Source organism: Gopherus flavomarginatus, chromosome 2 (genome assembly GCF_025201925.1).
Source record: "Gopherus flavomarginatus isolate rGopFla2 chromosome 2, rGopFla2.mat.asm, whole genome shotgun sequence".
NCBI classification, from domain to species: domain Eukaryota; kingdom Metazoa; phylum Chordata; order Testudines; family Testudinidae; genus Gopherus; species Gopherus flavomarginatus.
The window spans coordinates 134,239,623-134,255,432 of record NC_066618.1 but is presented as its reverse complement, the minus strand read 5'-3'; the positions used below and the strand labels follow the sequence as shown (position 1 = coordinate 134,255,432).

Below are 15,810 nucleotides of genomic sequence, written 5' to 3'. Positions count from 1 at the left end.
TCTATTATGCTGGCTTTTGTAAATTCCATTGAAAGGCTCCTATTTCTCCCCACTCATTGTATAGAAAGTCAAGGTTCCAAATTCAGGCTTTGTGAATCCCAGTAACTTTTCTAGGTAGCTAAATGTTAGGCGTGGCAACACTCAGGGTCACCACTCTTAAATTCCTTTGTGAATCTAGCCCATTCTATGTATATTCCTCCAAGTAAAAAAAACCTTTGAGGTATTAGAATTCAAAGAGAGCTTTAAACTAGAAATTTGGGGGAGATGGTTGGGAGATGTTTGCGAGATCTCCACGTCGGAATTTAACCTTGAGAGGGAAGTAAACAAAGTAAGAGGGGATATAGCCGTGGACAGAAGAATTGGCATAAGGAGGAAGGGTAGTGTAGATAACAGACTAACATGTGATATTGGTGGTAGAATGTTTGTGCCTAACAGGGTACAGAATGTGAGTGAAGCCAAATGGCAAAAATTAAGATGTCTGTACACTAATGCGAGGAACCTAGGGAACAAAATGGAGGAACTAGAGCTAATGGTACAGGAAGTGAAACCAGATATTATAGGGATAACAGAAACGTGGTGGAATAGTAGTCATGACTGGAGTACAGGCATTGAATGCTATGTGCTGTTTAGGAAAGATAGAAATAAAGGCAAAGGTGGTGGAGTAGCATTGTATGTCAATGAGGAGGTTAACTGTAAAGAAATAAGAAGTGATGGAATGGACAAGACAGAGTCTGTCTGGGCAAAAATCACACTGGGAAAGAAAGCTACTAGAGCCTCCCCTGAGATAGTGCTTGAGGTGTGCTACAGACCACCAGGATCTGATTTGGATATGGATAGAGACCTCTTTAATGTTTTTAAGGAAGTAAACACTAATGGGAAATGTGTGATCATGGGAGACTTTAACTTCCCAGATATAGACTGGAGTACAAGTGCTAGCAAGAATAGTAGGGATCAGATTTTTCTGGATGTGATAGCTGATGGATTCCTTCATCAAGTAGTTGAAGAACCAACAAGAGGGGATGCCGTTTTAGATTTGGTTTTGGTGAGCAGTGAGGACCTCATAGAAGAAATGATTGTAGGGGACAACCTTGGTTCGAGTGATCATGAGCTAATTCAGTTCAAATTAGATGGAAGGATAAACAAAAATAGATCTGGGACTAGGGTTTTTTATTTCAAAAGGGCTAACTTTAAAGAATTAAGGGAATTAGTTCGGGAAGTGGATTGGACTGAATAACTTGTGGATCTAAATGTGGAAGAGCCCTGGAATTATTTTAAGTCGCAGCTGCAGAAACTATCGGAAGCCTGCATCCCAAGAAAGGGGAAAAAAAACATAGGCAGAAGTTGTAGACCAAGTTGGATGAGCAAGCATCTCAGAGAGGAGAAAAAGCAGAAAGCCTACAAGGAGTGGAAGAAGGGTGGGATTAGCAAGGAAAGCTATCTTAGTGAGGTCAGAACATGTACGGATAAAGTGAGAAAGGCTAAAAGCCAAGTAGAGTTGAACCTTGCAAAGGGAATTAAAACCAATAGTAAAAGGTTCTATAGCCATATAAATAAGAAGAAAACAAAGAAAGAAGAAGTAGGACCACTACACACTGAGGATGGAAAGGAGGTTAAGGATAACCTAGGCATGGCCCAATATCTAAATAAGTACTTTGCCTCAGTCTTTAATAAGGCTAGTGGGGAGCTTAGGGGTAATGGAAGGATGACAAACGGGAATGAAGATATGGAGGTGGATATTACCACATTTGAGGTAGAAGCCAAACGTGAACAGCTTAATGGGACAAAATCGGAGGGCCCAGACAATCTTCATCCGACAATATTAAAGGAACTGGCGCATGAAATTGCAAGCCCGTTTGCGAGAATTTTTAATGAATCAGTAAACTCAGGGGTTGTACCATACGACTGGAGAATTGCTAACGTAGTTCCTATCTTTAAGAAAGGGAGAAAGAGTGATCTGAGTAACTATAGGCCTCTTAGTTTGACATCTATGGTATGTAAGGTCTTGGAAAAAATTTTGAAGGAGAAAATAGTTAAGGACATTGAGGTCAATGGTAATTGGGACAAAGTACAACATGGTTTTACTAAAGGTAGATCGTGCCATACCAACCTCATCTCCTTCTTTGAAAAGGTGACAGACTTTTTAGACAAAGGAAATGCGGTAGACCTAATTTACCTCGATTTCAGTAAGGCATTTGACACAGTTCCACATGCGGAATTATTAGTCAAATTGGAAAAGATGGGGATCGATATGAGAATTTAAAGGTGGATAAGGAACTGGTTAAAGGGGAGACTCCAACGGGTCGTACTGAAGGGTGAACTGTCAGGCTGGAAGGAGGTTACTAGTGGAGTTCCTCAAGGATCGGTTCTGGGACCAATCTTATTTAACCTTTTTATTACCGACCTTGGCACAAAGAGCGGGAATGTGCTAATAAAGTTTGCGGATGACACAAAGCTGGGGAGTATTGCTAACACGGAGAAGGACTGGGATATCATACAGGAAGCTCTGGACGACCTTGTAAACTGGAGTAATAGTAATAGGATGAAATTTAATAGTGAAAAGTGCAAGGTCATGCACTTAGGGATTAATAATAAGAACTTTAGATATACATTGGGGATGCATCAGTTGGAAGCAACAGAGGAGGAGAAGGACCTTGGGGTATTGGTAGATCGCAGGATGACTATGAGCAGCCAATGTGATATGGCCATGAAAAAAGCTAATGCAGTTTTAGGATGCATCAGGCGAGGTATTTCCAGCAAAGATAAGGAGATGTTAGTACCGTTATATAAGGCGCTGGTGAGACCTCACCTGGAATACTGTGTGCAGTTCTGGTCTCCCATGTTTAAGAAGGATGAATTCAAACTGGAACAGGTTCAGAGACGGGCTACTAGGATGATCCGAGGAATGGAAAACCTGTCATATGAAAGGAGACTCAAAGAGCTTGGCTTGTTTAGTCTAGCCAAAAGAAGGCTGAGGGGGGATATGCTTGCTCTTTATAAATGTATCAGAGGGATTAATATTAGGGAGGGAGAGGAATTATTTAAGCTTAGTACCAACGTAGATACAAGAACGAGTGGGTATAAACTGGACACTAGGAAGTTTAGACTTGAAATTAGATGAAGATTTCTAACCATTAGAGAAGTGAAGTTCTAGAACAGCCTTCCAAGGGGAGTAGTGGGGGCAAAAGGCATATCTGGCTTTAAGATTAAGCTTGATAAGTTTATGGAAGGGATGGTATGATGGGAAAGCCTAATTTTGGCAATTGATCTTTGATTATCACCAGATAAGTATGCCCAGTGGTTGGTGATGGGATGTTTTATGGGATGGGATCTGAGTTACTGCAGAGAATTCTTTTCTGAGCGGTGGCTGATGAATCTTGACCACATGCTCAGGGTTTAGCCGATTGCCATATATGGGGTCGGGAGGGAATTTTCCTCCAGGGCAGATTGGCAGAGGCCCTGGAGGTTTTTCGCCGTCCCCTGCAGCGTGGGGCATGGGTCACTTGCTGGTGGATTCTCTGCAGCTTGAGGTCTTCAAACCACAATTTGAAGACTTCAATAACTCAGGCATAGGTTAGGGTTTGTTATAGAAGTGGATGGATAGGGTTCTGTGGCCTGCTTTGAGGGGGTTGGACTAGATGATCACATTGGTCCCTTCTGACCCTAGAATCTATGAATCTATGAATCTATGAAAAAATCCATTGGCAGGGATGAAGATTGGAGGAGAAGGAGATGGTTGTTTACTCTGTACCATACTGTAAATACAAACAATTGATAATTTTCTTCTAGGAATATCAACCTTGTAACACCAATTCCTGTCCAGAGCTCAAAAAGACTACCCCCTGGACTCCCTGGACTCCGGTCAATATCTCAGACAGTGGTGGCCACTATGAACAACGATTCCGATACACTTGTAAGGCACGCTTGCCTGACCCAAATTTGCTAGAGGTTGGAAGACAAAGGATTGAAATGCGTTACTGTTCCAGTGATGGTACCAGCGGATGCTCAACAGATGGTAAGTAGAGATAGTGCAAGTGAATAATAGCACCTAGCAGACAATGGTATCACACAATCAAGTGGCTGGAAGTTGAAGCTAAACAAATTCAGAGTGGAATTAAGCTGTGTGTTTTTAACAGTGAGATTAATTAGGAATTGGAACAGTGTTGTGGTGAATTCTCCATCATTGGTAATTTTTCAATCAAGATTACATAGGATTTTTTAGAGATATGCTTTAGTTCAAATAGGAATTAATTCAGAGTAATCCTATGGCTTGTGTTTTATAGGAGGTCACACAAGATGATCACACTGTTCACTTCTGGTCTTGGAATCTATGAACATGCTAGAGAGATGGCTGTAGTTTCATTTTCATAACAGAGTGAAGCTTTTTATCTTGCTGGTGTTTTTCATAATGTTACAGAGTTTACGGCCAGAAGGGACCACTGGATCATCTAGTCTGACCTCTTGTATGTCAGAGGTCACCATCTCTGCGCTACCCAGTATCTATACAGTAAACCCAACAACTGAAATTAGACCAAAGTATTACAGCCTGCTGGAGACTAGACAATTATGTGCCACAGGGAGAGAATAGGAGAAACCAAGATGCCCTTGTGCACAGAGCCCCACAAAGGCAGGGATATGATTAAGTGAGATATACTCAGAAGTTCAATGCATCCTCCTCCCCTTCTCTCCCCTCCCCCTAATGTCACTGCAGATCTTACCTGGGGGAAAATTCCTTGCTAACCCCAGGTAGGACAATAAGATAGACCCTGATCACCTGGCCAAAAATCAGACAGCCAAACACTTGTGAGCGAGAATGCTCAGTGTCACCTCAGGGGTCAGATTTTTCTGGATGTGATAGCGGATGGATTTCTTCATCAAGTAGTTGAAGCACCTACAAGAGGGGATGCCATTTTAGATTTGGTGCTGGTGAGCAGTGAGGACCTCATAGAAGAAATGGTGGTAGGGGACAACCTTGGTTCGAGTGATCATGAGCTGATTCAGTTCAAACTAGATGGAAGGATAAACAAATGTAGATCTGGGATTAGGGTTTTTGACTTCTCGAGGGCTAATTTTAAAGAGTTAAGGAAATTAGTTAGGGAAGTGGATTGGACGGAGGAATTAGTGGATTTAAATGTGGAGGAGGCCTGGAATTACTTTAAGTCACAGCTGCGGAGACTGTCGGAAGCCTGCATCCCGAGAAAGGGGAAAAAAACCATGGGCAGGAGTTGTAGGCCAAACTGGATGAGCAAGCAACTCAGAGAGGGGTTTAGACAAAAGCAGAAAGCTTACAGGGAGTGGAAGGAAGGCAGGATCAGTAAGGAAAGCTACCTTGCTGAGGTCAGAACATGTAGGGATAAAGTGAGGAAGGCTAAAAGCCACATTGAACTGGAACTTGCAAAGGGAATCAAAACCAATAGTAAAAGGTTCTACAGCCACATAAATAAGAAGAAAACAAAGAAAGAAGAAGTGGGGCCGCTATACACTGAGGATGGAATGGAGGTTAAGGATAACCTAGGCATGGCCCAACATCTAAACAAGTACTTTGCCTCAGTTTTTAATAAGACTAGTGAGGAACCTTGCGATGATGGAGGGATGATAAACGGGAATGTGGATACGGAAGTGGATATTACCGCAACTGAGGTAGAGGCCGTACTTGAACAGCTCGATGGGATGAAGTCGGAGGGCCTAGACAATCTCCATCCGAGGATATTAAAGGAACTGGCGCGTGAAATTGCGAGCCCGTTAGCAAGAATTTTTAAGCAATCGATAAACTCGGGGGTTGTGCCATATGACTGGAGGATTGCTAATGTAGTTCCTATTTTTAAGAAAGGGAATAAGAGTGATCCGGGTAATTATAGGCCTGTTAGCTTGACATCTGTAGTATGTAAGGTCTTGGAAAAAATTTTAAGGGAGAAAGTAGTTAAGGACATAGAGGTCAATGGTAATTGTGACGAATTGCAACACGGATTTACTAAAGGTAGATCGTGCCAAACCAATCTGATCTCCTTCTTTGAGAAGGTGACGGATTACTTAGATAAAGGAAATGCGGTAGATATAATTTACCTAGATTTCAGTAAGGCGTTCGACACGGTTCCGCACAGGGAGCTGTTAGTTAAATTGGAAAAGATGGGAGTGAATATGAAAGTTGTAAGGTGGATAAGGAACTGGTTAAAGGGGAGACTCCAGAGGGTCGTATTGAAAGGTGAACTGTCGGGCTGGAAGGAGGTCACCAGTGGAGTCCCTCAAGGATTGGTTTTGGGACTGATCTTATTTAACCTTTTTATTACTGACCTTGGCACAAAGAGCGGGAATGTGCTAATAAAGTTTGCGGATGACACGAAGCTGGGGGGTATTGCTAACACGGAGAAGGACAGGGATACTATTCAGGAAGATCTGAACCACCTTGTAAACTGGAGTAATAGAAATAGGATGAAATACAATAGTGAAAAGTGCAAGGTCATGCATTTAGGAATTAATAATAAGAATTTTGGATATACGTTGAGGGCGCATCAGTTGGAAGCGACGGAGGAGGAGAAGGACCTTGGGGTACTGGTTGATAGCAGGATGACTATGAGTCGCCAATGTGATACGGCTGTTAAAAAAGCAAATGCGATTTTGGGATGCATCAGGCGGGGTATTTCCTGCAAGGATAAGGATGTGTTAGTACCGTTATATAAGGCGTTGGTGAGACCCCATCTGGAATACTGTGTGCAGTTCTGGTGTCCCATGTTCAAGAAGGATGAATTCAAACTGGAACAGGTTCAGAGACGGGCTACAAGGATGATCCGAGGAATGGAAAAACTGCCTTATGAAAGGAGACTCAAAGAGCTTGGCTTGTTTAGCCTGGCCAAAAGAAGGCTGAGGGGGGATATGCTCGCTCTGTATAAATGTATCAAGGGGGTTAACGTTAGGGAGGGAGAGGAATTATTTAAGTTTAGTACTAATGTAGGCACGAGGACGAATGGGTATAAACTGGATATTAGGAAGTTTAGACTTGAAATTAGACGAAGGTTTCTGACCATTAGGGGAGTGAAGTTCTGGAATAGCCTTCCGAGGGAAGTAGTAGGGGCAAAAGACTTTCTTGGCTTTAAGACAAAGCTTGATAAGTATATGGAGGGGATGTTATGATAGGATCGTTAATTTGGGCAATTGATCTTGAATTACCACCAGACAGGTCTGCTCAATGGTCTGCGGGGAGATGTTGGATGCGATGGGTACTGAGTTGCTGCAGAGAATTCCTTCTTGGGTGCTAGCTGGTGACTCTTGCCCACATGCTCAGGGTTTAGCTGATCGCCGTATTTGGGGTCGGGAAGGAATTTTCCTCCAGGGCGGATTGGCAGGTGCCCTGGAGGTTTTTCGCCTTCCCCTGCAGCGTGGGGCACGGGTCGCTTGCTAGTGGTTTCTCTGCAGCTTGAGGTCTTCAAACCATTTTTGAGGATTTCAATAACTCGGTCCTGGGATGGGAGTTGTTATAAAATTGGATGGGTGGGGTTCTGTGGCCTGCCTTGTGCAGGAGGTCAGACTAGATGATCAGATTGGTCCCTTCTGACCTATGAGTCTATGAGTTCCAGCCCACCCCGCCCAATGTCCCATCTCCAGCTGTGACCGTACTCATGCTTCAGAGGAAGGAGATTTTAAAAGAAAAAAGTTCAGAATACATTTTGCAGGTGATCCCTTCCTGGCACCTGCAAGCTGAAGCCCTGAAGCATGAGGTTTTAGGAACATAGGACATAAACCAGAAGTGGGCTCCACGTCTGTTGGCCCTTCCACTTACTGTCACAAACAACACCATCGTACAATCTCACTCATAAATTTGTCCAGCTCATTTCAGAAATGTTAACGAAAAGAAAGCAATTGATCACAGCAGGTAAATTAGTTTCTATTTCTTCAGGACTGGCTTAATATTTCATGATAACCCAGTATTTTTTACCTCTGGCTGTAGGACTTGGTGGTGTTTGTCAGATATTCTTTCTAATAATTAACTCATCAGAGAGATAGCCATTAAATTGTAGAATAATTTTTGAGATTGCTCTGTCATCTCTTTCCTTCTGCTGTCCTTTTTTGGGAGAAAGTCTGACAAATTCTGCTTTTATTTTATAAATATTTGGTTAGACTATAACACTGACGATGAATAGAGCTTTTTACTGAATAATTAAAGAGCAATAGCTGGCTGCATGATTATGACAATTAACTAAACAGATAATTTATGAAGTGGATTACTTCTGTTATTAATGTTTTATAGTATTGAGGTATCACCAGGATTTAAAGTTCTGTTTCCTACTACAAAGGAAAAATGACCTCTTCCAATGTTATTTTAGCTATAGATGCATTTTACATACAGAATTAATTCATACTAAATTATTTTTCTGCTTACCAGTTGCGCTTAGTTATGAATAAACAATATACAAAAATATATTTATTGTTCACTGATATTCAGGTGACGTCAACCCTAATTTTAAATGATTAGTTATGAGATTCTTAATTTCATTATTATTTATTAGTACTTATAAGAATACTTTCCACTTACATAGCCTTTTACATCTTCAAAATGGTATAACAATTCGATTATTACAATACCCTTGTAAGATAAATAAACATTAATAACTACAGTAGGTAAAAAAGTATTATCTGCATTAAATAATTTATTGCAGTGTTGTTACAACTGTTGGTCACAGGATATGAGACAGATAGTGTAGGTGAGGTAATATATTTTTTTTTAATCAACTTCTGTTGGTGGAAAGTTTGGGGTCCTCAGAGCTCATTACAACAATTTGTAAGGTTTCAGAGTAGCAGCCGTGTCAGTCTGTATCCGCAAAAAGAACGGGAGTACTTGTGGCACCTTAGAGACTAACAAATTTATTTCAGCATATGCTTTCATGAGCTACAGCTCACTTCTTCAGATGCATAGAATGGAACACACAGACAGAAGATATTTATACAATTTGTAACACACCCTACTGTCCTCTAACCCTTAATTGCCCACTTCATTTTAAAAGATCTTCTACAGCACGCATAAACCCCTTATGCTTAACAATCTGTCCCACCTTTTATTTAGATTGGACACTCTGTGTATCTTCTCCAGGCCCGAGGAAGTGCTCTCTGAAACTCAAAAGCTTGTCCATTCCACCAACAGAAGCTGGTCCAATAAAAGATTTTACCTCACCTACCTTGTCACTTTTGAACAGTTTAGGCATCATGAAGTTTGATGACTCATGCAAGGTCACAAAAGAGTAAGTGTCTGTGCTGAGATGAGCACTTGGGTCTGGAGTTTCTAGTTCCCAATCCATTGTTCAGACAGCTAAACCAATGGTAGACCTTTGAAACCTCTGGGGAAGCCTAACTAAGAGCACCTGGCTTCTTTGATAACTGAAATCATTTTTGCGTCCTTGAAAGAAGGCAAGATGTCAGATTACCTAAAAAAAAACCTATAGACCAAAGAAGTCCAATTGACCCTGAATAATGTCCTTAATGCCACCATCAGTTATCACCTGGTCTCCAGCTCTCTCTTGCATCCTAGCTCTCGCAGCATCTGTCCTATGCCAGCATGCAGTTTTCATCACAGGTTTTAGACCAGCATACAGCAGAGAAATGGCTCTGCTGACGCTGATACAGCCATCACCTTTTCCAGGCCCAAGACAAATACACAAGTCTTTGTGCTGAAACTGCTAGATAACTCTGCAGCCTTCAATGATGTTAATCATCCATTGTTGATGCCACATGTGAGATCTCATGAGATTAAATTGAATAGTACTATGTTGGATCTGCTTATTCATACCAGACATAACACAGATAGCATAACTTAGTCCTTATCATCCAAGTCCTATCCTGCATTGTCCTCCAAGCCCAATACTCTCTGTTCTTCTTCACCATCTGCATGAGACCATCCTGACAGACTATGGTATACCACAGACTAAGGGGACTGATATGAGGTGGGCACTTAGCTGTACATCTCCTTTTAAAGCCATCTCCAGTATTTCCCAACACTTGGGAGAAATCCACAGGTGAATGAAAAATGTTTGTTTCAAGCACAGTCCAGGGAAGATGGAAGTGTTAGTTAAGATGGGGAGGAGCACTCTGAGGAATTTATCAATGTGCTTGGACCTATGAAGAGCATCAAACAGCTGTCAGGGTGGTGAGGAACCTTGAGGTTTCGCTAGTCTCCTCACAGCATCTAGACTAATGGCAAGAAACACCATATTTCACCTTCACCTAACCAGGAGATGTTGATGGGACCCTAGCCACTGTGATCCATGCTTTTCATCACTTCCAGATTGAACTGTGGCAACTCACTCTACCTGAGGGTGGACATAACCACTACAAAAAGATAGATGCTGGTACAGCATGCCAGTCACACCTCATTAGCAACAATGGCTGCTACAACACACATTTCACCTGCTTTTACTAGCTTGTCTAATTTTTCATTCACTTCAGAGGAGATTTCAAAGTCCTGGCTATAACTTAAAAGATACCTAATGGATACATAGTTACATCAGAGACTCTCTTACCACCACCGGTAATCACCATTTCCTGTAATCCCTAGTGTGCTGCAAGCAGAACATTTTTGGCAACACAACCCCAGCTAAGGAACATCTTGCCAGAAGAGACCAAACTAAACCCAATCTTAATATTCAGGAACCAAGGTAAAACACACCTTTTCCGTAAACCCTTCCTCCAGTATCAATGTTGTTAACCAGCCAAACAAAAATCCCACACACAACCTACAAGCTTTTCTGTACTGATGAGTCTGAGACAAAAACAACTCTTTATTCTCCACCTTTGGGCTCTTTAATTTTCCACGGTGCTATGCACTATAAGGAAACGAAGAGAGATCTGTAGATAGATATACAGTTCTTTCATGCAACTTCTGGCAGTACAGTCATTCACTGTGTCAGTGCCTGGAAATTACATCACCTTTGTCTGTTCCTTCAATTTGTGTGTACTAATGAAGGGAGAATTGTTGATATTGCTCTCTTGTGATTATCTATATAATGCTTCTTAGCAACACTCGTTATGTAGAATCATTGCATAAAATGAGGGTGAAAATTACTGGAAACAAAGAAGTCAGTTATTTCAGTAACAGAGTCTCTGGGAAACTTTTAATTTTTTATATCCCTCAAATGTGTTAATATTTCTAAAGATACATGAACAAACATCCCTGGAAGCCTACTACTGCTTGCTTTAACCCTAACCTCAAAAAAATCATTAATTCTAAAGGAAAGATATAATTCAGCCTTAATACTAATTTAGACCTTGTCTCTCACGAGGAGAGACTGATTAAATAATAGTATTAGCCATAGAAGAGTGCCAGAGGATATCAACACTTTTTTTATTTTTAACTGAAGTCTGAATGTGAGAATGTCCTACTGCCAAGAGGAATAAAAGATGAAATGTTATCTCTTTGGCTGTCTCATCAAGGCTAAGCTATGTTGCATCATGATAAGAAGAAAATGACTTTTTAAAGCTGTGATTGTTTGACTTTAATATAATAAATACCCTCTGCCCAAAATATTAGTGGAACTTTATGGTTATTTTTTTAAACAGAAAAAAGAGAAATAAAAATAAGGTATTCATAATAATGTTAACATTTCCTTATTGCACTTTACCTAATTTGTCATTACATATGTAATCTTAAAATTGCTTTAATATTTGCCTTGCATATTATTGTTTAAATAAGCCTACTTGGGCTGTGAAGTTCACACCTAACTGATTAACATGGTCCTGGGGAGTAGCATTTTCAACTTGCTCAGATGACTATAGGTGGGAAAGGGTGAGTTTGATGATGTTCTTAATGCATTTTAATTACTTACATCCAAGCAGAAATTAACCATAGAAAAAAGACATACGCTGTTGCACTTTGAAGGATTTTCTTGACAGTAGGTTAGAAAATAATGATTGTGTGGTTAATAAAGTATGTCTACTTTCAGTCTTTCACTTTGGAGATATCTGCAGAGAATGGTAGAACTGAAACATAGGTTTTGCCTATTTTGTTGTTGTTTCCTACTGTGCTTTAAAATCATCGCATACTGTAATTTAGAAATGGTGCAGAATACTGGAGTTTGAGCTCCAGTTCATCGTTTCTCATTGCAATGAATAAAAGTTTTTGATTCAATGCATTTATTGCATCCATTTCCAGTGACTTCTCATTGCACTCATTTGCAAAGACCTTTCAAGTTTGTTTATCCGAAACCATAAAAATTTCTAAAAGTATTAGTAGAAGCAGTTACTTCTGTCATATCTCCTACTAGAAGAACTAGTATCCTCCTTTCATCATCATCAAATCATTCCCTTCTAGGGACAAAAAAGATCAAAGAAATAACAGTTTAAATTCCCAATACTGGGGTGGGTGGGCTGAGACTGTACTTTTATACCTACTGTAGATTTATACTGCTAAGAATTGTGCATTGATCTATGTTATTGAGTTTGTTCTTACGTATTTGCATAGTTGTGTCGTGGAAACAGTAACCAATACATACAGGAAGAAGGAAGGTCTTGATAGGTACAGGATAGGGTGACAGGGTTTCTAGATTCTGTTGCTGATTTTGTTGTAGACATCTTGGGTGACCTGGGTGAGTCACTCTCTTTGCCTCAGTTTTTCTGACAGTGAAATGGAGATAATACTTGCCTATTTCACAGAGGTGTTGTAAGGCTAAATTATTGCATGTAATGCACAAGCAGATCCTAAAATGGAAGATGCTGTAAGAGTGAAAATTAGTACTATTTTTGAGCTTCTGCTAGGAGTTATATTTCTCATCCAATCATTTGCTCTAGATTACATTTCTTGTAATGTTCAGAAGGTAGCGATTTACATTTCTTGTATAATTTCAAAGAATGCATTGAAAGCTAATAGTTCCCCAAAGTTAATAACATCACCACCATCTCAGAATGCCCACGTCCCTCTTTACATACAGTTGTCTTTTCAGAGAAGCTATGGTCTCCATCCTATCCTGTTTCATCTTCAGGAGTTTGTCAGCCAGCTCACTCTTCTCTCCTGAGATGGCTGGGTGTGCACTTGTCCATTCTTCATCATGAGGAAGTAAGCAAGTATCTCATATACCAGGAAAGGTCTTTAAAGTAACCTATGCAGTAGGACTGGAACCCTTCTATTCCCAGCTCTGCCACTGCCCACATAATACCTTAGGAATTGTAGAAAATTGATAAGGGAAGTGTAAGTATACAAGAAGAAATGTACAATCAGCAGAGTTAAGGACAAAATCATTTTTTTAAAGTGTGTTAAGAACAAAAAGAATCCTAACAACAATATTGGTCCCTTACTAGACGGAAATGGTAGAATTATCAGTAATAATGCAAAAAAAGGCAGAAGTGTTTAATAAATAATTCTGTCTATATTTGGGGAAAAAAACATGATGTAGTCATATCATATTATGATGAGACACTCTTTCCATTCCCATAGTTACTCATGATGATGTTAAACAGTAGCTACAGTTAGACCTTTTTAATCAGCAGGTCCAGATAACTTGCATCCAGGAATTGGGCAAACTATTAATGTTTATTTTCAATAAAACTTGGGACACTGGGGAAGTTCCAGAAGACTGGAAAAAAGTTAATGATGTGCCACTTTTTAAAAAGGTCAGTGGAATGACCTGGGTAATTATAGGCCTCTCTGCCTGACATAGATCCTGGGCAAGATAATGGAGCAGTTGATACAGATACCATTGGTGAAGAATTAAAGGAGGGTAATATAATTAAAGCCAATCAACATGGCTTTTGGAAAATAGATCCAGTCAAACTAACTTGATATCTTTTTTTATGAGATTAAAAGTTTGATTAATAAAGGTAATAGTGCTGATGCAACAGATTTAGACTTCTGTAATGCATTTGTCTTGGTACTGCACGACATTTTTATTTAAAAACTAGAGTGATATAAAATTAACATGGCACACATTTAAATGGATTAAAAGCAGTCTCACTGACAGGTCTCAAAATGTAATTGTCAGTGGAGAGGGATCATAGAATAGGTGTGTTTCTAGTTAGGCCTGCAGGGATCAGTTCTTGGCCCTCTGCTGTTTTAACATTTTTAGTAATGATGTGGAAGAGAGCATAACATCATCACTGATCAAGTTTGTAGATGACACAAAGACTGGGGTAGTGGTAAATAATTCAGAGGACAGGTCACTGATTCAGAGTGATCTGGATCATTTGGTAAACTGGGCACAAGCAAACGATATATATTTTAATATGGCTAAATGTAAATGTATACATTAAGGAACAATGATTCTATCCTGAGGAGCAGTGACTCTGAAAAAGATTTGGGGATTGTGATGGATAATCAGTTGATCATGAGTTCCCAGTTCAATGGTGTGGTGTAAAAAGTTAATGTGATTCTTGGATGCATAAATGGGAATCTTGAGTAGGAGTAGAGAGGTTATGTTACTTCTGTATTTGGCAGTTGTTCAACCGCTGCTGGAATGCTGTGTCTGGTTCTGATGTCCACAATTCTAAAAGGGTGTTGATAAATAGGAGAAGGTTCAGAAAAGAGCCATGAGCATGATTAAAGGATTAGAAAACATCCCTTTTAGTAAGAAACTCAGTCTATTTATCTTAACAAAGAGAAGGTTAAGGTGTCTATAATTACCTACATAGGTAACAAATATTTGATAATAGACTCTTCAGGCTAGCGGACAGAGATATAACAAGATCCAGTGGCTGTAAGCTGAATCTAGACAAATTCAAACCAGAAATAAGGTATAAATTTGAATAGTGAAGGTCATTAACCATTGGAACAGTTTACCAAGCATAGTGGTGGATTCTCCATCACTGGAAATTTTAAAATCAAGATGAGATGTTTTTCTAAAAGATATGCTTTAGTCCAAACACAAATTCATTCAGGGACATTCTGTGGTCTGTGTTATATATGAGGTCAGACTAGCTGACCACAATGATCCCTTCTGGCCTTAAAATCTATAAAAAATATGAGCCATAGTGTGACGGGTTCAGTCACAGCGACCCCCTTGGGACTGTCACCTGCTGTCTTGAGACTACCTATGAGCCCATTTTCTCTGTGAGTTTGGACCTCCAGAACACTGTCTTGTTGAGCCAGATACGCTAATCTGCTACAACACAGACCCAGGATCTGACACATGCCCCCAAAGCTGTAGACTTAACTGAAAACAGCTTAGCAAGTGCTCCTGTCTCTAGCACCCAGACACATAGCTCCCAATGGGATCCATACCCCAAATAAATCCATTTTACTCTGTATAGTTTATACAGGGTAAACTCATAAATTGTCCACTCTCTATAACACTGATAGAGAGATATGCACAGCTGTTTGCTCCCACAGGTATTAATTACTTACTCTGGGTTAGTTAATAAGCAAAACGTGATTGTATTAAGTATAAAAAAGTAGGATTTAAGTGGTTTCAAGTAATAACAATCAGAACAAAGTAAGTTACCAAGCAAAATAAAACAAAACATGCAAGTCTAAGCCTAATACAGTGGGAAACTGAATACAGATAAATCTCACCCTCAGAGATGTCCTAATAAGCTTCTTTCACAGACTAGACTCCTTCCTAGTCTGGGCCCAATCCTTTTCAGACCAATGTTGTAGTTTATGGCCTGGGTCCAGCAATCACTCAAACCCCCGTAGTTACTGTCCTTTGTTCCAAGTTCTTTCAGGCATCTCTTTAGGGTGGAGAGGCCATCTCTTGAGCCAGCTGAAGAGAAAATGGAGAGGCTTCCAGGGCCTTTTATATTTTCACTCTTGTGGGTGGAAACCCCTTTGTTCTTCTATGCAAAGTTACAGCAACAGAACATCCCACACACAGATGGAATACAAGCTGTCAGGAACAGTATCCC

At 40.2% G+C, this 15,810-nt stretch overlaps 1 protein-coding gene across 1 annotated transcript in view; it reads left to right on the top strand.

The window, feature by feature from the left end:
- Positions 1–15,810, top strand: part of SEMA5A (semaphorin 5A) — a 630,546-nt gene that overhangs the window by 556,684 nt on the left and 58,052 nt on the right. The window contains exon 16 of the mRNA XM_050938145.1: positions 3,787–4,012. Within this exon, the coding sequence (XP_050794102.1) occupies positions 3,787–4,012 (226 nt within the window). The remainder of the gene's footprint in view (positions 1–3,786; positions 4,013–15,810) is intronic.